The following is a 23779-nucleotide window of genomic DNA, read 5'->3' on the forward strand; positions in this document are numbered from 1 at the left end:
ATTAGAATGAGGCTTTGCTTACTAATGTTTGTGAAAAATTTTGACTTCACTCTATTTAAACAAACAAAACTATTACCCCAAACTGGTTGAAGACAAAAAAAGACCAAAGTTCTTACACCAAGAAATTTTCAAACTAGTTTTTTATTCTTAGAAAAGTAGAAAAACTGGAAAAGGAGTGTGTTCAGCCACATCATGCTTTTAGAATTTATAAAAGAAGAAAATGAGACAGAAAGTGGATTTTCCTGTAGTACAGAGTGAAAAATATGGAAATCAGAAAAGGATAACCACCCCACAATAAACTGGTTTCAGATCTCCTTAATATTTAGAAAATTTTTATCATATAATCAGGGTGAGGGAAAAAAACCCACTTTTGATTAATCTGTTAAATATATGTCTTCTTGTAGTTCTTTAAATTCAAATACAGCAAAACAAAGTTTTTGTTCTCATGTAGTTTATAGACTAGTAGGTAGATATGACTTCTATAACACAAAATAATATAGGAATGTGTTAATTTGAGCTGCAAGGAAGAGCTTTTGAAAAGTTTCAGGAAGGAAGGATCATTACTGACTCAGAAAAGGCTTCTGAGAGAAGGATCCGTTTGAGATGAGTTTTATTGGATAGGAAGAAATTCAGTGAATGAAATGCAAAGGAAAGTATAAACTTTTCAAGATTAGGAAACATTGTAAGTGAAAAGAAAGGGTTTCTGAAGTTGATTATCATGTTTTAAACACTAGTTATGTGATGCTGGGTAAATCACTTAAACTGGGCATCTACCATTTCTGATGCTAAATGAGGAGATTATGTTGGTATCACAGAGACAACTACTGAAGTATGAAGGAGTGAAAGTGCTTTTGGAAAAATTCAGTAAACTTAGTTTTGGATACACTGAGTTAAAGACAGAGACATCCAAGTGGAAACACCCTTAAGATAATTATTAATATAGATCTGGAGCTCAGGGAAGAGGTTTTGTCTGAGATATAGACTTGGAAGACATCTTTATATGTCATCATTTGAAAGGTTTGTTTAAAAGTCATTTAGTCCTATTCCCTAATTTTACAAATTGCCGGACTGAGGACTTAATTGGCCAAAATAATTTATATAGTAAGAGGCTGTGGCAACATTGAAAGCTTTGTTCACTAATTCCAATTCCAGGAGCTCTTTCCATTGCCACAAGGTGATAAAGGGATATTTCAAGGAGACAGTTCAGAGAGGAGGAGGAAGAGAGACAAATAGAGGCAGAAAAATAGACACTGACACAGAGATAGACACTGAGAGAGAGAGAGACAGGCAGAGATGACAGAGATAGACAGAAAAAAAGAGCCAGAGAGCCAGAGAAAGTCAGAGACAGGGAGATAGTGAAAATCAAAGAGACAGAGAGAGGATTCTTTTTAAAAATATTATTTTACTTTTCCAAATAAATGTAAATATAGTTTTCAATATTTATTTTTGTAAAACTTTGTGTTCCAAATGTTTTTCCCTCCTTTCCTTAGCTATTCCCTCCCCAAGGTAGCAAGCACTATCACATAGGTTAAATATTGGCAATTAAAAAAAAAAAAACATATTTCCATATTTGTCATGTTGTGTAAGAATCCTAAATATTCAATTAAAATGTCCCATCTTTAATGAACTTTCCTAATTTCACATAAGTCTTACTGGATAAACTATTCAAAGGTATAATAGGGAACCACCTGTATGATATGATTTCAGGGTTTTGGGTAAACTTCTGTTCTCAAATATAAGGAAACTTTTTTCTTTCTTGTTTAGTGTTGATTGAAATCCCTTGAACAGGCAATAAAGTTTTTTATTTCCCAATCAGAAATACAATCTCAAAAATGGAAATCCCCTTGAAAGAACATAGCCAATATGATTTTTTTTTTTTTTTTGAGAGTAAAGTCTTAAGGGCACAAAGACACTAAATGATATAAAAGAAAGACAGAGGAGGATGAAAAAAAAAGCTGAAAAGAGACCAGAGGAGCAAAAGACAAGTTCTTCTGGTTTCCCCAGAACTAATCTAGTCTATTAGGCAAAACATAGGATCAGTTTCTTAAACATTTTATCCATTTTGTAAGTTGACAGAACATCAAAACATCAATTCTGAAAATCAAATAACACTTCTTTTTATTTTACAATTCAAAATGAACAAACTCTTATAGGGTCTCATGTCCAAGAAATATTTTATATGGTTTGTAATTTAGTACTTTTTTTGGACACATGCAAGAAAAGATCCTAACTTGACATGATACCTTAAGGAGGCAATTTTTATTTATTTTAAACATTAAATACTTGATTTTGCAGGAAAGCCCTATTCAAAGCAAATGAATTCAGTATTACTGATACCACCACGTCTCTCCTAAAAAGCACAGACAGAAATTTATTGTTTTCCTTGTTAACATATGATATTTGGAAGCTTCCTAATAATTTAAAGAAGTTACTTAGATATCATTAGTGAATGAAAAATGTTTCATTGTAATTAAATAACAGGAAGCCACTGGTAAAAGGCTCAGAGATTTTTAATAATAGGAATCTTATATTAGTCATTTTAGGATGTTAAATGCCACAAAATGTTCAATATCCTGTCTCTCAAAGTACAATTGCTCCCTTCACTTTCATTTTTAATAAAAAAATATTTACTTTAAGGGCAAATACCAAGGTGAAATATGCAAATACACAATACATATATGCACACATAAAAGACACATAATTTATTGATTATAGAGATCTTAAGTATTATTAGTCTTTAGTTTTATAAATACTGCTACTAATAATTAGTTTTAATAACATTAACATAGCCATGAATTATGTTTACCAAAACATATACAATTTATAGATTTTATTATTAATTCTTATTAGTTCTATTCTACTGATTATTCTATTAATGGGGTTATTAGTTCTTAATGTTATTAAAGAAATTACTACTAATATTGAGTTTGTTAGCAATAATATAAAATGGATTATAATGTTTATCAAAATATTATAGCTTAGCCTCACATTTGCTAGATAATTTTCAGATGTAAAATTGATTATTTTTAGTGAAAAGGAAAGAAAATTCCTAAATAAAGACTGGTACATTTAAAATGGAGGTGTTTCAATGAGATCCAGTCAGTCCTTTCTTACTTTACTTATTTCTGAATCCATTCATCAGAAACTAGAAAGCACTCATATGATTTTAATTAGGATAAAACACGAGGATGACAATCTTTGTTGTCATTTGTTATCCTCAGTTCTAAAACATACCTTCATAAACTATAAACAATTGTCAAATTCAGTGATAGAAGAATGAAGTTCATATGCAAGTTTAGACAAATAGTAAAAAATTTCATTATATAAAGTTCATTGATAGTAGATTTATATAAGCAGCCATTGTTAAACATCTCTACCAGTTCTGCATAAAAAAAATGTAAACAAGGCTTTGGAGAATTTATATTTGAAATAAGGTAAGCTTTTTGGTAAGGATGCAAGAACTACTGGAGTCATTTGCATAGTTTTTTTTTCACCTAGCTAGTTATTAAAAACGAAAACTGGATATTTATACAATTTATAAATAAACACACACACACACACATATATAATTTACTATGTAAAATATGGTTAATGGCAAAGTATTTCAGCTCATTAAATAAATGAACATATTCAGATAATACCTTTCTTGATTATAAATTATACAAGTAGGTATAATGATGTTTCCAGCAATTAGCTCTAAAATGTAGATTGATGAAGGAATTAACGTAAGTGAAATAAAAATCTAAGACAAAATTGGAAAATATATGTGACAATACATGTACTGAGATAGAGCCATTACTAGAGACCAATAAATTCTATGACATTAATAAGTTAATTGATTTGTAAAGAAGCCAGTAAACAAATGCAAAAGGATTTCTACTGAAGAGAACTACAAAAATTGTTGACCAAATGGAGTTCTAAAGAAAAACTTCAAAAGTTGCTGAATTCATTTTGTCTGATACTCATGTTTCTGGACTGTACTTCCCTTACTCACATGTAATAAAGAATGGACCCCAATGGGGTCCAAACCTTGTAAAGGATAGTTAAGTGATGTGTGCTGATTGCTAATGAGAGGAGATAAAAGGTAGCTGAGTATGGGGAGTGAGAAGTAGATTTAGACCACCTTTTTTTAGGTGAAAAACCCATTTAGGTTTTGGCTCTGTTTTGAAAGTTTATGGTTTAATACTTTTCTTAGGGAGTATATATACATATATATGTATAATTGAGTTTGAGAATATTTTTATCAGGCAACAACATGAACTTATTAATGGTAGATCTCAGGTAAAATGATTTAGAACAGGAAGGATTTTATATATCAACAATACGATGTCTAAATTTTACAGATGAGGAAACTAAGGTCTAGATATAAGAAACTGACTTGCCCAAAGTTACATATGTAGAAGGCAGCAGAAATAGCATTTTAATCCCGGTTCTTTGACTTTTCAATTGAGTTTTCTATATCATATATATATATATATACATCATGATGAAACACAAGATTCTGAGAGGGTGATATGGAATCTTGTGCTTCATAATAATATACTATATACTATACTACTGATTGGTAGATCAGTCACTTTAGTCTTTTTCATGCCAAAATTGTATTGGGCTTCTAGAATCTATCATAAGTACATGATTTAAATGACAATGACTTTTCATTTAAGTCCTTCATGGTTAATGAAGCCAGATTCTGCCTACTGAAAAGCAGAATACTGAATTATTATACATGAGGTCAGGCAGCTATGTAGCACAATAAAGCACTGGAACTGGAGTCAGCAAGATTCATTTTCTTGAGTTCAAATTGGACCTCTGACACTTAATAGCTGTGTGACTCTGTACAAGTCTTTTAACTCTGTTAGCCTGAGTTCCCTCATTTGTGAAATGAACTGGAAAAGGAAATAACAAACACTCCAATATCTTTGCCAAGAAAGCAACTGAAATGACTGAATAACAATAAATGTGAGGTCTTAGATGTTACCCAAATATCAGCCTTTAAATCTATTATTTGTAGGGATTTGGAAATATTAATGATAATATTTATAGAAAATCATGCAGTTTATAAAGCATTTTCTCCCAAACTCTGAAATTTAGGTTTTACAATATTACTTCCATTTCACAGATAAAGAAATGAGTTCAGAGAATTAAAGTGATTTGTGTCCAAAGTTAATCAGTTAGTAAGTGGAAGTCAACATTCAAAACCAAGTTTTCTGGCTTCAAGTTAAGTGGTTAAAGTCCAAAGCAAAATCCTTAAGCTAGTTATCTGAATTTCCAGAGATGGCACGTGAAATTTTAGAAATGTGCTTTAATTTTTCACATGAGTTAACTTACTGTATTTAAGAAGTTGTAAATAAAAATATGGATGATGAGATCGACTTATATTGAGAGACTGAATGAATCCAAGTTATACAGGCAACCAACATTTAAAGTATAAAAAAAAGAAGCCCTGATTCAGGAATAGATCCCTTGTGGGGTATTTATGGACAAAAAAGTAAACAGATGAGAAGATGCAGAGGTTTTATAATCTTGGATATATGGTCATCAATAACATTTTTAGAGCATCCAGAGTATCAAAATGTCAGTTTTTACCTTGTTAAGTTTCTCAGATGTTAGTTCTCGCTTTCCTACGTGGTTTCCCATCCTGAATCACTCAGTCAAAAGCTGTAAGGAAAAAAATCCTTAGTTTAAAAACTTGAGTGTAAAACAAAAAATCCGGATAAAACTTAGATTCATAAATTATAATAATACAGAACCATGTCTATAAATGCATAGATATATGGCATAGTGGAATAGAGTTCCAGTCTTAAACTCAAAAAGCTTTGAGTTCAAATTCAACCTCAAACATTTAATAGCTGTGTGACCACAGGCAAGAAACAACCTCCATTTGCCTTTGTTTCTGAACTGTAAAATGAAGATAATAATAGCACCAACCTCCCAGGGCTGTTGTGAAGACAAAACTACTAAGATAAAAAATAAGTTGTGAAGATAAAAGCATAGTAGACACTATAGAAATGCTAATTATTGTTTGTTACTATTATATCCATTTGTGTGTGTATATAAATATATATGTATGTATGTATGTATAGCTATTGTCAATCAAAAAAGCATGTTCTAATGTTTACTCCAGACCATCACATATAGTGTTAAGAGATAATGATACAAAGAATGGCAAAATAAAGCAAAACAAACCTCAATCCCTGTCCTCAAGGAGTATATAACCCAATAGAGCAAGCAACTATGTACTAGGTATAAAGAAGTTATATATAGTCAATGAAAGGTAACCTAACACAGAAGGCATTTAGCCACCAAAACACACACACACACACACACACACACACACACACACACACACACACAGCCTTATCTCTAATATAAACTGGAGACCATTTTGGTAAAATATTACTATTCCCTGCACATTTTAAGAAATTCAATTAAATGCAATGTTCAGTCTTGTTTAAATAAGAACTAACAATATCACAGTCGTAATTGCTTTTTAAAAAATCATGAACTAATTAATTTCCATATTGAATTGCCATGAAAAATTCTGCCCTTGAGCCAACTAAGAATATGTTCAAGTAAAAATAATGGAAAATATAATGTTGTTCTTTTCTGGTAAAATCTGTAGATTTCATCTAATCTATAAAAATATATAATTTGAGTCTCCAAATATTACAATCAAAAAGCTTTTTCTTATTATATCTGCTCATGTAAGTTTCTTTTAACATCTAATTTTTAGTTTTTCTGATTACCTCTACATGAATTCTTCAATATACTAAAAATATTTATTAAGTATCATAGTTCTCTGAAAATGCATATTTATATATGTGTGTGTATGTATGTATGTAGATGTATGTATTTGTGGAGAGATGTATATATGTGTAGTTGTGTGGGTGTTCTCTCTCTCTCTATCACTATATATCCATGCTTAATTGCATCCTGCCTGGAGGAGGCAAGGGATGAGGAGGAAAAAAGAATAAAGTAACAAATGCATAGTAGAGAACAAAAGAATAATCTATGAGGAAGCAAAGAAAAAATGGACAATCATGAATATATTCTCTTCTATTATTACACACACTTTCTTGAAATGGTAATTTATTGTTACATGCTTTGAATCCTCCCTGATATTCTGCTGGGCAGAATGTTTTTTTCCCCCCTTTTATATCTTTTCTTTTTTCTTTTCTGTTTTTTCTTATTTTGCATGTAATTTAACAAAAGAAAGAAAGAAAGAAAGGAAAAAAGAATTGCTTTAAATAAAAAAATGGAGGACTGTTTGAAGTGGCTAAATTTGACACCTAAACTTCTTTTATTGGAAAATTCACTTATCTTTTCTGTGCATCTACAAAAATGAAAATAGTACTTATAAAAATATCTTGATATATACATGCTTTTTACTATACATATTCAGATATGGTATAATAAAGGTCACTGAAATAATACTAGGAAAGGTAGTAAGGTATGCTTAATTTTTATAAAAGTTTCTACCTCTTAAACGTAAGAATATCAAGAAATTAGACTTACTAAGGTGGACAATAATCTATAGAATGCTCAAAATTTGGGAGAAGAGTAACAGCTTGTTCAAAGATAAAGGTTGCTTATTTTAATTCACTACTTCAATCAGATATCAGTCTCATTAATAGTAGTTTAGCAGATAACTTTGGATTTTTAACTGTATATTAGCCAAAACCAACAATCAACAATTACTACCTTATTATTGTTATTTCCCTAGACTTTCCTCCTAATTGCTTAGCCCTTGGTCTGGGTTATTAGTTTTTAAAGACAATTAAATTTTTTTGTTATTTCCCTCCCCCAATATCAGAGTTTTGATGTCTTTACAAGCATTAAATGTTTTCATCAGAGTAATGAATGCCACTTGTTGAGTTGAGAAATACAAAACGTTTTCCTGTGAGTCTAGTTTTCCTTCAAAGAAAAAAAAATTCCTCCTGAAGCCTAAAGGTTTCTCCATTATCAGAAAATACGAACAGCAGCCCTACTACCACCTATTGTTGAGATGCCAGTATAAACATGGCGAAAAAAGAAAGTATTATGCTAATGTCTACACTTTCATCAGGCTTGTCAAGTTTTTAAAAGCTTATCTTTGGTCAAAAAATGTGACTTACCTGAAATCTGTATTTAGGGGCCTTCTATGGCTCCTAGTTTAGTTTAGTCCCTTTCCCCAAGCCCTCAATGCCCTAAGAAAGTTTTCAGATTAGATTCTGAGGGCCACCCCATAGAAGAGTATTTTTCATCCCACTCACCACTTTCTAACAGCATCTAATTCTTTACTCCATCAAAAATCTCATTCCATCCCAAATTCTTCCAATAATAATAAAAATGATCATCCCCTCTAGTATTTCTCTAGTGCTTCAAGGTTTACCAAGTATCTTATAAATATCGTTTCAATTTATCCTCACAACCTCATTGGGAAGATACAATTATTCTCCTTTTACAGAAGAGGAAACTAAGGCAGATGGGTTAAATGATTTGCCCAGGGTTACACAACTAGAAAGTGTCTGAAATTAGATTTGAACTCATCCTGACTCCAGGTCCAGCACTATATCCACTCCACCATCTGGCTGCCAGGTGTCTAACTAGATAATAAAGTGTCAAGGAAGACATTTCCTCACATAGAGGAGGCTTGGGAGCCTTTTTCTGAGAGATATAGCATGATGTATTCTGAAAGTAACATACAACTGGTCTGCTTACCATGAGCTTAGAAGAAGCATTTTCAGTTACCTACGAGGCTGAAACTAGAAACTCCTTCAAAAAAGACCTTTGCTGTCTTCGGTCATTTTCTTCAACCATTTTCTCTTCAACTATTTAATCTTGGTGGATTTCTCTGAATTCTTTGTTCATAATGTCCAGTCAAAGTAAGTACTATAAAAGGGAAGAAGGTCTTGGACTTTTCCTTTAGAAGTTATGGGGTCCTGAGAATATAAGCCTGAAAATATCCGCCTGTCTTATAGCTAGAGTTTGTCTTTTTTATTTTTTTCATTTTAGCTGATGGGTGAGCATAGTCAGCTCATCATCAATGGTCTGAGGTACAAGGAATGACTTTAAAAGTGACTTTTAGAATTCATTGCAATGATAACTGAGATGAGAATTCATCTGACAACAGCCAGTATTATCTTTAGATATGAACTTGGTGGGACCAGTCAGTGCTCAATAGAGACTGAATCTAATCTAAGCTCAGGGTCCACAGACTAAGTGAGGTAGAAGACTCTCTGAGATGTTGAAGAAAAACAGACTTTTGTTATTGTTATATTTTTGAAGTAAAAAGTCTCTTTATAAAAGCTAACTGCTGTGAAGTGGATAAATTAAACCAGGGTACTACTACCTAGGGGCAACTAAGTAATGCAGTGGATACAGCAGTGGACTTGGAATCAGAAAAATTCATTCCATCTTCATGACCTCCAATCTAGCCTAAGGCATTTAATAATTGTGTGACCCTGGGCAAATCACTTAAGCTTGTTTGCCTCAAATCCTCATAAATTGTAAAATGATCTGGAGAAAGCAACGACATCACTCTAGTATCTCTTTGTCAAGAAAATACCAAAGGGGGTCTTGAATAATCAGACATAATTAAAACAACTTAACAATACTGGCATCAAAGATTATAAATTGATGGACTCTCAAGTTGATGACAGTAAATAAGAGCTACTAACTCATCAAGGGTACCCTGGAACCCTGAGGGATAAGAGAAGATAATTGGGCTAAAATGTTCTCATTTTTAAAAAATCCCAGAATTAAGGAAAAAAAAATCTCCAATAACTTAGTGTTTAGTGAAGTAGGAATATTATTCACAGCATCTTTAAAATGGTTATCTAGTGATCAACTCTGATGGGCATGGCTCTTTTCAACAATGAGGTGATTCAGACCAATTCCAATAGAGTTGTGATGGAGAGAGCTATCTGCATCCAGAAAGAAAACTATGGGGATTGAATGTGGATCACAACACAGTATTTTCACATTTTGTTGTTGCTTGCTTTTTTTTCTTTCTCATTTTTTTCCTTTTTGATCTGATTTTTCTTGTACAACACAATTACTATGGAAATATGTTTAAAGGAATTGCAAATGTTTAACATATATTGAATTATCTGCTGTCTAGAGGAGGGGGTAAGGGGAAAGAAGAGAGAAAAATTTAAAACATAAGATTGTGCAAGGGTGAATGTTGAAAACTATCTTTGCATATATTTTGAAAATAAATATTATGGAAAAAAAAGTAAAGTTCACTGCTAGTGACCTAGATGGTCATTTCAAGGAAGTGATAACTACTTTTAATTTTTTCCTTAAACTGAGTTAAACTTTATCTTCCTGTAGTCCATTGCTCCTAGTTCTGTCCTCTAGTACCAAGTAAAAATAATTAACTCTTTCATAGTACAACTTTTTATATGTTTGAAATCATTTATCAAATCTATCCTGCCTACCCCAAGTCTTCTCTTCACCAGACTTATTTTTCAAATAATTCTTGCAGTTTTGTCTTCAACCTCAAACATGTTTATCCCTAGAGCTTCACACAATGCACGGAACATGTTAGGCGTATAGGGCTGAAACTCTTGAGTCCTTGCACTGAAGTCGGTTCACACACTTAGGGCTAATTACTGATTGGACAATACTCTATGGGCATATGCTTGGAAAATGATTCATTTCCCACTATTCTGTGCTGGCTCAATGATTGGTGTATACAGAGGATTGAAGGAGGGACTAGGGAGTGGAGTAAGAGGAGCCAGGGTCACTCTTTGCAGTAGATGAGGAAGAAGGAGGTTACGGAGATTCTGCTTCCATCCTGAATATCGTCTAAAAACCAAGAATAAAGACTAAGGACTTTTGCTTATCCTGATTCCGGCTGATTCTGGAGTGTCTGGGATGCAGCAATGGTCATAAGTAGGTACTTATTTATTATCTTGACCACTAAAAGGAAACTACTCTTGCCAAAGCTACCAAAGATTACCTAATTCTCAGTCTTCATCTCTCTTGAGCCTCCACAGTTTTTAACATAGCTGACCACTCCTTCTTCTTGGATATTCCAGTCTCCCTGGTTTTCTTTTCTTTTCTTTTTTTTTCCCCAGGGAAGGAGAGGCAATTGGGGTTAAATGGATACACAGTTAGCAAGCATCAAGTATCTGAGATTGGACATGAAATCAGATTCCTCTTGACTTCAGGGCCAGTGATCAACCCCTTGTATCACCTAGTTGATTTTCAAGATCCGGTATCTCCTAATTCTCCTCCTACTTACCTGAAGAATCCTTCTCAGTCTCCTTTAATATATTATCGTGTGTAATGTATGACCCCAAATACCTGTTAGACAGCCTCATTTAAATGTCCCATAGGTATCTCAAAAGTCAACATATCCAAAACCATTATTTATCTCCCTCAAATCACACTTATTTTTCTATTTCTGTTGAGGTCAGCATCATCTTTCCAGTCCCCAAGGATCTCTGTTGTAGAGTCATGCTTAATTTTCACTTTCCCTTGGTTCTATATTTGGTCACCAAATCTTAGTGATTTTTATCCTCATTGCATCTCATATGTATGTCTCATTCTTCCTACTCATATAACCACCACCATAGTTCATTCTATTATCACCTCTTGCTCAAACTATTCCAATCATCTCCTAATTGGTCTTCATACTTCAGTTCAGTCACATTTCCACCCATCTTTACACATAGCTTACAAATTAATGTTCCTAAAGTACTTATCTGACCAGATTATTTCCCTGCTTAAGAAACTTCAATAGCTCTCTAAGGCATCCAGGATAAACACACAAATGGCACTTTAAAACCCTTTATAATCTGGCTCCAGGCTATCTTTCCAATTTGATCTCCCATTCCTCTTCCCATAGTGTGCTAGTCGGAGTTATATCATTCTACTGCCTGTCTGTGAGCCTCTGCATAAATTATCTGTTTTTCATTTCTGGCATGTCTTCTCCTCTTACCTCTATCTTAAAGAATCCTTAACCTCCTCCTTGAAAAGACCTTAGGTGTCACATGCTACATGAAGTCTATCCTGATTCTGCCAGTGGTTAGTCTCCCTTCCTCTAAAATGAAATTTTATTGACTGTATATATTTTATGCTCACTTATATTAATCTATACTATTTTCCAGTTAGTGGAATTTAAGCTAGGATAAGCTTTTGTAACCCTGGTGCCCTGCAGACTGACTGCCATATAGACCTTAACAAGAGCATGGTGGATTGAATTGAATCAAACATGGTGAAGTGGAAAAAGAACTGAATTCAAATACAGAGGACCTGTCTTTGACTCAGCTTTGGCACTTAGTATTTGTGTAACCTTTGGTAATCCCTTAAATTTTTTGGGCTTCAGTTTCTTATCTGTAAAATGAAAGGCTTGGTCTAGATGACTTCTAAATCTCCTTTCAAATCACAAATCCTATAAAACTCACACCAAAATGTTAATGCATTATCCTTTCCCAAAGAACATTTTTGCTGGTCTTCGTTAATGCCTTGAACCAAATAGCAAATGATGTGGGAAGCTGGCAGAAGAAGGAGGTATTTTGGGGCATGGGAATATTTAAATACTCCTCAAATCGCAACACAAAAGTGGCTTTCTATTTTAGCTAGGGAAATGATTGGCTCTGGCTCTGTTTCTATGTTCCATGGAGGGAGAGAATATATCCTCCAAGAAAGATGAGCTATTTATGCTGGCTTTTATAAATGCACACATGTTGTCAAGGCCTGTGATAATTATTTATAAGATAAAATGATACAAATAACAATTTATATTTATTTAGAACTTAAGATTTGAAAAACATTTTATACTCATTATCTTATTTGAACCTCTCAACAACCCTGTGAGAAAGATGCTATCTGCATTTTACAGATTAGGAAAATGAGGCTCATAGAAAAAGTAAATTGACTTTCCCCCATCACATAGTTATTAAATGTCTGAGGTGAGTGATGAACCTAATTCTTTCCAACTCCACATTGTATTTCTTCTGTTCAGCTGTCTTTCTGGATATTCCAGTCACTACTTAGTAAAATGGCAAACTTGCTTATACTATATACAGATTCTCAGATGCTGAGAACAGAAGAAATGAAGGCGATATTCTGTGAATTCAAGAGTCTTTTAAGGTTATCTTAGAGTTGAACTCAAATCTTAATGAAACAATTTTTCTGGTGGAAGGAAAATTTTTTTAAAAATGAGAAAATGTTGCAACAATTTGATGCATGGGAGTCTTTAAGACTTTAAGTTTTTTTCATCCCAGTAAAAATCCTCTTCTTGGTTATAACATTTCTTATATAACCATGGACTCAAAGAATCATGGAAGTTAGAAGTTAGAATGAAAGTTAGAAGAGAATGAAAAGATAGAACCTCTAGGGTAGTGGTTTCCAACCTTTAAAAGTATGAAGATCTTCTTTTGATGTCAAAATATATTTTCAGATTCCAACACAATAGCCTAGTAAATAGTCTATATTTAAGGACCTCTCACTCTTGAGGTAGAATTTTTGTCCAAATCACATAATTTTGGGGAAGTACTCTTAAAAGAATATTTATTTTAGAAATCACAATAGTATTTATACACATCTGAAAAATATGAGACAATATTACTTAATCTATACAAGGGGACCATGTCTGTCATCCTGACCTGTCTTACCACTGGACTCCAATAACTTTGGAGGAAAGAAGCTGATGATTTTGCACAGTTCTGCCTCAGTTAAATCCAATTAATTTGCGAATCAATACATCAGCCTCCTGAAGTCACTGGAACTCTTCGAGAACAAAGAGCAAACAACAATCCATATTAAGTATGGGCTTATTATACTATTATAATGAATATTTTATTGGAACTAAAGAAGATCAAAATGACCAAAGCTTGCTAAACTCAACTCAAAATAGACTTAAGGACCCCTTGCAATAATTTCACTCCCCAAATTATCTCCCCACCATGGTCCTTAGTCCAGGTTAGTCCATAATCAGGAATCTGAAACCCAGAATATCAAAAAATGTGTTGAATGTTCCACAACAATGTATAGATTTAGCAGAAACAAGAATGTAGGCTTCCTACACTATCCATTTTCTGGCTAATAATCACAAACCACTGACAAACCACTTCATTAAAACTGAATAGTTTGCTTAACTCAGTAGTCATAATAGTGGGATGTTACCAGCTAAGAACTCAACACTAGAAACCAATTGCTGAAGCAAGCTGAGAAAAATCATTTGCTGGACAAAATGATCTCAATGGTTATAGGTCATCAAGTTTTGAAACTAATCAAATTGAAAGAGCGAATCTGATAAATTCATACAATGACTCACTGAAGCTGTCATAGTAATCAGAGAGCTCATAGTACAAATGTGAATCATTTCTGGGATAAATAGTTTTAAGACTTTAATAATGCACAATAATGGATAAAGGCAGAGAGAGAGCAAGGGAGGGAAAGATGATTAATAAACATAGTCTACAAAAAAGTTTCATGGGGTAGCTGAGCCACTGGGTGTCTAAATCTTGATTTTTATAGTGGAACATCTGCCTGCTGACTGGAATGTCCTAGAGTACTAGATGGTTAAATTGAACATTACTAAAAAAAATTATATGTGGTGAATCTAATTGGTTAAACTTTTGAAAAAGTTCTGGGTCTTTATGACTGGTAAGAATATGATGGGGTGAAGTATTCCCCAAGATGATATCTCCATACCACAAGTATGGCTTTTCCTACAAGAAATTCCACCCGTATTGTGACATTTTTTTCTGATGTGGTCAACTTTCATTGGTAGAAGTAGCATGCTGGTATGAGAAACACGTGAGGAGAGGAACATCTTCTACAGCAATGCTGATAAATTGTTTTTGTAGGTGGCTAAAGATAGGGTAAAGATAGGGTAAAACAGGTCTTAAGATTGTTGAATATGTCATACTTTTATTGTACAACTGAAAACCTTAGAAAATTTCAAAGGGAGCACCCAGATGGCACAGTGGATAAAGCACCAGCCCTGGATTAAGCGGGGACCTGAATTCAAATCCAAGCTCAGAAACTTAAAACTTACTACCTGTTTTTAAGGCAAGACACTTAACCAACTGCCTAGCCAAAGAAAGCAATAAACAAAAGAAAAGAAAAGAAAATTCAGAAACAAAAGCCATCTTTGAGAAAATCATCTACACTAATTGCTTCCACTTTTTTCATTTGCTTCAAAAACCTCTAAAATTTTGCTTACAAACTCATCATTATTCAACTGAACCTGCTTCAAATTTACCAACAATTTAATTGTCAAATCTAATGGCCTTTTGCTCAAATATCATTCTTTTTGCCCTCTTTGAAGACTTTGACACTGTAAATCATCCTCTCCTGAATATTTTCTCCTCTCTGCATTTGTGGCATTGCTTTTTTCTCCCTAAATATTTGTTTGCTTCTTTTCAGGGTATTTTGTGGAATCATAATCCATTTTTCTGCCTACAAGTTGAAAGTGAAAGCTAAAGCTGATTTGTGCCTTTTTCTATTTTCTCTTTTTCTGTCCTTGTCAGTTCCCAATTATTATCTCTATGAAGATAAATCCCAGATTTTAATAATTATAATAAATAGCATTTATGTAGCATCTACTATGTGCCAGTTATTATATTAAGTATTAATTTATCTCTTTTGATCCTCACAACAAACCTAGGAAGAAGATATTTTTATAATCTCATTTTATAGATGAGGAAACTGAGGCAAACAGATGCAAACAGGTTAAGTGACTTCCCAACCAATAAATGTCTGAAACTAGACTTGAACTCAGGTCCTCCTGATTCCAGGCTCAGCCTTCTATCTAATGTGTTACCTAGCTTCCTAAGTGGTTATATTCAGATAATCTCTCTCCTGAGTTCCAGTCACATATTACAAATTACCTTTTGGACACTTCAAATTGAATGTTCACTAGGCATCTCAAATTCAAAATGTCCAAAACAGAACTCATTATTTTCCCCTTTGTCCCCAAATCTTCAATATTCCAAACTTTCCCATTGGTATTAATGGAACCACCATCCTCCCAAATCCCTCAAGTGATTATTTTCATTCTCTCTACATATAAAATTTGCTGTAAATATCTTGCCATTTTTACCTTCACAACATCACTCATATATTCCTTTCTCTTCTATCACATAGTCACCAGTCTTGCACAGGCCTGCATCACCTCCCACCTAAAGTAGTGACTTTCTTTCTAATTGGTTTGCCAGCCTCCAGTGCTGCTGAAGTAATTTTCCTAAAGTGCGTGTCTGAAAATGTCATCTTCCCTAGTTAATGAGCTCCAGTGGTTCCCTATTACCTCCAGGATCAAATATTAAGATCTCTGTTTCTCATTTAAAGCTCATCTTAATCTAGTCCCTTCCTACCTTTCTAGTCTTCTTATAATAGAATCCCTTTCAATACAATATTTCTTTTGTGGTTCAGCAGATATTGCTCAAACATGCAACTTCTCCTGACTGTATACATTTGCACTGGCTGCCCTGCTTCCCTGCTCTCTCCTAACCTCTGACTCCTAGCTTTCCTGGCTTCCTGCAAGACTCCTCTGAAACCCCACCTTGTACAGGAGGCTCCATCTCAGTTACCTGAGATGGTAAGTATACATGTTGTTCACTTCTTTCAAATCTATCATTTCAAACTTTTTTTAAACATTCTATTCAGGTTTTTAATATTTATGTTTGTTGTTAGATTTCTAGTTCTGTGATGGATTCCTTATAATTATAGTTTTACTGCCTATTTCTACTTTGATGGAAATAACTTTTCCTAAAGTTCATTCAACATACTGTTAAGTATATTTCATTGTTCATTATATCTTTCTTGAAATATGATTGCCATTTGATTATCATTTTTAGGAAGTCTGATGAATCTTAAATTATCTTTCCTTGACCTCCCACTCCCCAAGATTAATCATTTTTAATGGTAAAAACTTATTTCCTTTTTTATTTTATTTTTAATTTATAGAATAAAACAAGAATTTCAAAAACAAAGTAAAATTTTTGAAAAGATGATTGTACATGAAAACTGGATATTTTATTTCCCTTTATTTTTTACATCTTTGAATTTTGTTACAACATTTCTTGTCTTACTGAGTCATTGAGTTCTGTTAAGTAAAGATGATTTTCAATGATTTCATTACTTGGCTAATTTTTTGTATCTTTTGTTCTTGGCTATTTATTCTTCATTTTTCCCCCTTTTAAAGCTCTTCACTTATAATTTCATTTGTAAAATTCCTTACTTGATTTCAGCTTTTACCTAGCAAATGGGTGTGGGAAGACCTGGATTCTAGTCCTGCGTTTCATACAAACAGGCTATATAACTCAGGGGAAAAAAATCGCTCAATGCTCAATCAGAGAAGATTTTAAGTTGCAGAAAATATTGTGACCAGCACTGACAGATAGTTTTTTTCATTTGTGAGTTCCTTTTATAAATGAGATCACATTCCTCATCCTTATCCTTATTCCTATAGTCCTTGTAGTTCAAGCATTTTTTCCCCTCTGAGAAATATTACTATGATAATTATGGAATTACTTTCTTCTAGATTTAGCTTGTGGTTCTGTCTTGACTTACTATATTTTTTCATATTGTCGATTTTTTTTTTTTTCTGTTTGTTCATATCTCTATACTAGATTCTTCATTTGGGTTTTTGTTCCATAGCCAGGCTCTCTCCTCCTAAACTCTTGAAAATGGTGATAAAGTCCCCTTTGGTGCTTTCCTCAGTTTCTTTGGTACCTGATATATCTGAGAGCTAGTACATTTCAGAGTCACTGGTCAGGAAGATCCTGCTGTAGGATCTTATTCTACCCCTTGCGGTAGCTTCTGGCTTATTCACCTGAGATAATGTTGGTTTTCCTGGCAGAGTGTTTCTTTCAGGATTTAGATTTCTCAGTTTTTTGGTACTATAAAGGGGTACATGAAGGAGCATATTCATGTTTCTCTTGGGATTTCTTGATTTGTATTCAATATACAAGCAAGTATACAGAGTTATACAGTGGATCCACCCCTGCCCAACTGATAGGAATTTCCATTCCATGTTGTGACTTTCTAAAAGATGAGGGGATTGATTATAGTGAGCAAGCCCACAGACAAACCCACCAAGAGCTTTAACTCCATTTCAATCACAATTGTTAGAATTTCTTAAACTTTATAATGGACTGTTTTTAGGTTTTTATAATTGTTATTAAAATAAGTGTCTTGTGGGATATCTTTGGTGGGATATCTCCAATGGGAGAATTTTGCTGTTCTATGATCTGTCACAGTGTTCCTTAAATCAGTTTCTGCTGATAAGATAGAAATTCTTACATGTTCTGAGCTTGGCCAAGATAAATTCAAGTGGCCAAAATTAGGGTTTCAATGACTTTTAATTTAAATGTATATTTCTAATAGCCAATTAAGTAACTTCTCTGTCTTAATAGTGTTAAAATGATTTCCTAAGTCACAGTACTGTCGGAAGTATTTCTGTCTCAGGCATCTGTCACAATACCATGGCTGGATCTACTATACATCTATTTAAGGCAATGTTTTTGATAACTGCTGAGAGCAAAATGTGACCTTTTTTATTTTCCACACAATGACTAGATAATAGAAAAGCAATCAATAGATTCCCAACACCCGTAAGAAGAGAAAAATATAGAAAATATTCAAGTAGAGTATTTCCTACTTAGGTGTACAGGGGCTTGATTGCCAAGATCACAAGAATATCCCCAAATTGGATATTCGTATTTGTTTTAGTTAATCCAAAAGTATAATAGGGTACTCTAGAATAGAGTTGCAAAAATACTGCCTACCCAGTTCCAATGGTCTTATGATGGAGAAAGTCATGTGCACCCAGAGATAGGATTGTGGGGATTATGTGTGGATCACCAACATAGTATTTTCACTTTTTGTTGTTGTTATTTGCTTGCATTTTGTTTTTTTTCTCATTGTTTCCTTTTGAATCTGATTTTTCTTGTGCACCATGATAATTGTGGAAGTTTGTATAGAAGAATTGCACATGTTTAACATTTATTAGATTATTTGCCATTTAGGGGAGGGGGTGGGAGAAAGTGAGAAAGAAAAAAAATTGGAACACAAGATTTTACAAGGATGAATACTGAAAACTATCTATGCATATGTTTTGAAAATTAAAATCTTTTTTTAAAAAAGGAATTTAACAAAGAGAAAAAAACATCCAAAAAACAAAAACACTGTTTATAACAGATCCAGAAACATATTAAAAAATATAACTCAGAAATAGATTACAAAATAAATAAAAAATGCAATAAAATATACATAAAGATTACATTTTAAAAATAAGGTAAGATGCAAACTGTAGGAATTTTAATGTAAGGAATATTGTTACTGTTCAGTCATTTCAGTGGCATCCAATCTTTGTGAACCCATGTAAGGTTTTCTTGACAAGGATGTTGGAGTTGTTTGCCATTGCCTTTTCTTGATCTTTGACCTTGATCTTGAAGATGAGGAATGATCAGGAAACTGAGGTAAACAAGGTTAAATGACTTGTTGAAGATTATACAACTAGTAAGAATCTGAAGCTAGATTTGAATTCGGGTTTTTTGATTCCAGGGCTAGCACTCTATACATTGAGTCACAATTTCAAAGAATAGTGACTCCCATTTCTATTTGAGTTCAATACCATTGTTCTGGATATGTGTCGGTCATTATTATTCTGCAATGAAATTTACAAGTCTTGCCTTTATTCATGTTACTGAGAACTTTCCTTTTTCTTGGATTTAGGCTAGACTGATTCTTTATGAGCCTCATATTACTCTCTTTTTAGTGCTTCTACTCAGACATTATCATCAAATTAACTGCAAAACTGAAAATGTTCCTTGGACAGATTAAGTAATCCTTGGCTAGCTTGGGAGGTGAGCATAGAAATTGACAGAAAGAAGCAAGAACACCCTAATGGACTTCTACCGGCCATGGAAGTGAGGACATCTTGGGATACTGAAAAAGGGATTAAATTCAAAAGCTATATGCTCATAACTGCAGCAGTTATTAATGCCACAGGGGTACCACCAAATAGCAACATAGATTTTCTGTGGAAACTGGGGGGGTCTTAGAAGTGAGTGTGTTAGAGCACTGATGCTTGATGGTTAGCCTTCAGTTAGTAAAGGGTTTCTTCCTTTATCTGCTGTTCATTGGGGAGCTCTATGAGTTTGGAGTTATTAATTTATGTTTTTTGGTGTGCTGGGAGTGATTCACCTGGAAAGTCACTGATTCTCGCATTTTTCTAGGATTTGAGTCATCAATTCGGAAATTAAAAATCATTTATAACAATTTCACTTCGAGAAATTATCACCCACTCGCTGTTTTCCAGGAAGGTAGAATTCCTTATGATATTATTTGTATAATTTGTACTATGAATGAAGAGTTTATTTAATAAAAGTTAATATCAAGTTTGTTCAAATTATCATAAATTTCCAGATGAACCATTAACTAGCACCTATAATAAAGACAGAAGTCCTAAAACAACTGTTACATGACGATAGCTCTCATTTATGTAGCTCTTTACAGTCAATAAAGCATTTTCCTAAATCAACTGTTATGGAGAACAATTTGGAACTATGCTCAAAGAGCTATAAAATTGTGTGTAACCTTTGATCCAGCAATACTTCTACAAGGTCTCTATCCCAAAGAGATTAAAAAAAAAAAAAAAGAGGGGGATAGAAAATATAGCAGCTCTTTTTGTGACGGCTAAGAATAGGAAATTGAGGGAATGTCCATCAATTGGGAAATGGCTGAAGAGTTGTGGCATATGATTATAATGGAATACTATTGGGGTATAAAAAATGACAAGCAAGATGATTTTAGAAAACCTGGAAAGTCTTATGTGAATTGATATAGAGTGAAGCGGGAAGAAGCAGGAGAATATTGTACACAGCATTGTACAATAAACAACTGTGAATAACTTAGCTAATCTGAGCAATATAATGATCTACGATAATTCCAAAAGATTCATGATGAAAAAATGCTATTTGCCTGCAAAGAAAGAAGTGAATACAGACTGAAGCAAGCTTTTTTCTCTCCTTCTTTCCTTCCTTCCTTATATTATTTGCATAATTTGTACTATTTATTTAATAAAAGTTAATATCAGTTCTATTAAAATTATCGTAAATGTTCATATAAGCAGGTAACTAACATTTAGAAAAAAGAAAGATGTCCTTAAATAACTGTTAAGTGATGGCTCACATTTATGTAGCTCTTTACACCCAACAAATTTTCCTGATCAAAATATTCCTTCCTTCCTTTTGAGATTTCTTTCATAAAATGACTAATTTGGAAATATATTTTATATAATTGCACATGTGTAAGCAATATCAGACTGCTTACTGTCTCAAGGTAGGGAAAGGAAAGGAAAAAGAGAATTTAAAGCTCAAAATTTTTTTAAAAATGTAAAAAACTGGCTTTGCATGTACTTGGGGAAAAATAAAGTACTACTTAAAAACCAAAGCATATCCTTTTATTATATACTTCAGCAAGGTAATTGCACATATTATGATCCTTTTTCTACAAATGAGGGAGCTGCCTTTATAGGTACTAAATGGAAGATATGGCAATTATGTATACAACTCCCATACTGTAGTACATATCCATATCTTCATGATCTGGTACTCTTTCTCTTCCATAATGTGAAAAGTATAAATTAGTAATGATAGCAGTATATATCTCACAGCATTTTCATGAGGATCAAATGATATAGCTCATGTAAAGTACTGTATAAACTTTAAAGTGCTGAGTTGAACCAATTATTTTTTATTATTGACAATAGTAAATGACAATTTTTGTTAATAAATAGTAAGAGAGCTATTACAAATTTTCCAATTATTATTCTCTGTTGTGGGTAATAGCTTTATTGGTTGAAATTATTGTCTACAACATGGAATAAAAATCAGGAAATTATGAAAATAAGGAGCAGCCTCATGGTAATGGAGAAACTCATAGTGAGTGTGAGCAGGGATGCAAGTTAAAAAAGGAATTCTGAAGGAAGAGGAAGTTAAAGGATATAACTAAAGAAGTCTAAGTATGAAAAGAAGATGGGTGGGTTACATGACAAGAGAGATAACCACTGAACAGTATTTATGCTCCAGTGATATTCTAATAATATCAAGTGAACTGAAGAAAAGCCTCTAGCTTTCCTGGATTCCCTGGGGGTGACCTTTATAAACACGCATTGATAAGAAGTGCACAAGACCTATGATTAAAGATCTAGAGCTACAGTGGTTCTCAGAAACATCTGATGCATTCCCAAGTTCACTCCTTTCTTCCCAAAATAGGCAGATATGGATGCCTTGCAATTTTATCAGGGAATACCCAAACCAATAAGCTGAGATATTCACTATTTAATGGTATGTTTCAGTATTGAAATTGTGTACACAATAGCTAGTGCTTAGTTGCTAATACATAGACTGATTCACCAGATTTCAAATGAAAATAATGAAGTACTTAAATCAACCCTTAACATTATAAAATTAAAAATAACTTCAGCCTGGATGACAGGAGAATGACTTCCTGTTTCACTGAATGTAGAGCACTGAAAATAGGAAGTTAATTGTTATCCCGAAGTAGTAATCTTCTAGTATATCTCCATAGAAAATATAGGAGTAGAGGTATCTTTCTGTCAAGACAGGGTACTTCAAATTCCACAGAATAAGAGCAGGGATCACTTTGCTACAAATCTAAAGAAGCTACTTGATTTTCTGCAGTCAGGACCACTGTTCAGCATAATATTTTAAAGTTAAAAGAAGATCAACTATAACTATAATGATAATAATAGGAAACATTTGTATAATGCTTGAAAGTTAACAAAGCTTTTAATAAATAATAACTCCTTTTATCCTTACAATAACCCTGGAAGGTAAGATACTGTTATTATCCCCATTTTATATATGAGGGAACTGTGGCAGATAGAGGGTAAGTGACTTGTTCAATGTCACGTTTGAACTCAGGTCCTCCTAATTCTAGACCTAGAATTCTATCCATCAAGTCCCCTGGCTGTTTCTATGTTATTATGTTATGTCAACAGTGGATGAAACTGAGAATACACATATACATTTTCTATTCTAGTCACATTTGCAAACATGGTAATCTGAATTATAGTGAATAATATGCATAATAACTATTCTGCTGCAGGATAATCAGATAGAAAAGATAAACAGCTCATGATTACTGATTTTTCAAATTTGTCAGAATATAGACTGCCCTAATATATTAGTTATGTCTTTAAAATGAGATTTATTTAAAAGGAAATGTGTGTGGTACATGGAAGTGCTTAATGAAAGTTTCTTCATTCATTCATATATGTATACAAACATGTGAACATATATACAAAATAAGCATATACTGAAAAAAATTACCAAAATTACTGTATAGGGTGATAGTTGAAGAGTTGAGAGGTCTGCTAATATGACCTCCTCATTTTACAAATGTGGAAACTTGGGCCTAAAGAGATTAAGTCACTTGCATAAGCTGGCATGGATAATAAGCATCAAGGCTGAGACTTGAACCTAGATACTCTGTCTCCAAATTTAGAATTCTCTACTTTCTGATGAAAAATATAATTTTCTAAATTTAAGAGTTGGAAAGGATCACTGGAAAAACTATCTAGTCCAACCTGTAGCTGGAAAAAACTAGCTTGAACTCGGGTACTTTTCAGTGTGAGCATTTACTATAGAAACTTACAAATTTACAAATGCTAAAAATTAGGATTTGTTTTGTAGTTATACAGATAATCTAAACTCAAAAAAAGTAATGAAGAAAATGTTTATAATGCAAATTAAATTTAAAAGTGTGTCATATATATGTACATATATATTTTTTGAGAGCTGGTTTACCA

General features: G+C 33.1%; 1 protein-coding gene across 6 annotated transcripts in view; it reads right to left on the reverse strand.

The window, feature by feature from the left end:
- The window catches only part of MBP (myelin basic protein), a 205306-nt gene that overhangs the window by 150451 nt on the left and 31076 nt on the right, over window positions 1–23779 (reverse strand). For all 6 annotated transcript variants that reach the window (XR_007949367.1, XM_051970547.1, XM_051970546.1 and 3 more), the window contains exon 2: window positions 5587–5658. Coding sequence is in view for 5 of the 6 variants with exons in the window: in XM_051970547.1 (XP_051826507.1) it covers window positions 5587–5637 (51 nt within the window). In the remaining variant the exon portion in view is untranslated. The remainder of the gene's footprint in view (window positions 1–5586; window positions 5659–23779) is intronic.

This window comes from Antechinus flavipes, chromosome 1 (genome assembly GCF_016432865.1).
Source record: "Antechinus flavipes isolate AdamAnt ecotype Samford, QLD, Australia chromosome 1, AdamAnt_v2, whole genome shotgun sequence".
NCBI classification, from domain to species: domain Eukaryota; kingdom Metazoa; phylum Chordata; class Mammalia; order Dasyuromorphia; family Dasyuridae; genus Antechinus; species Antechinus flavipes.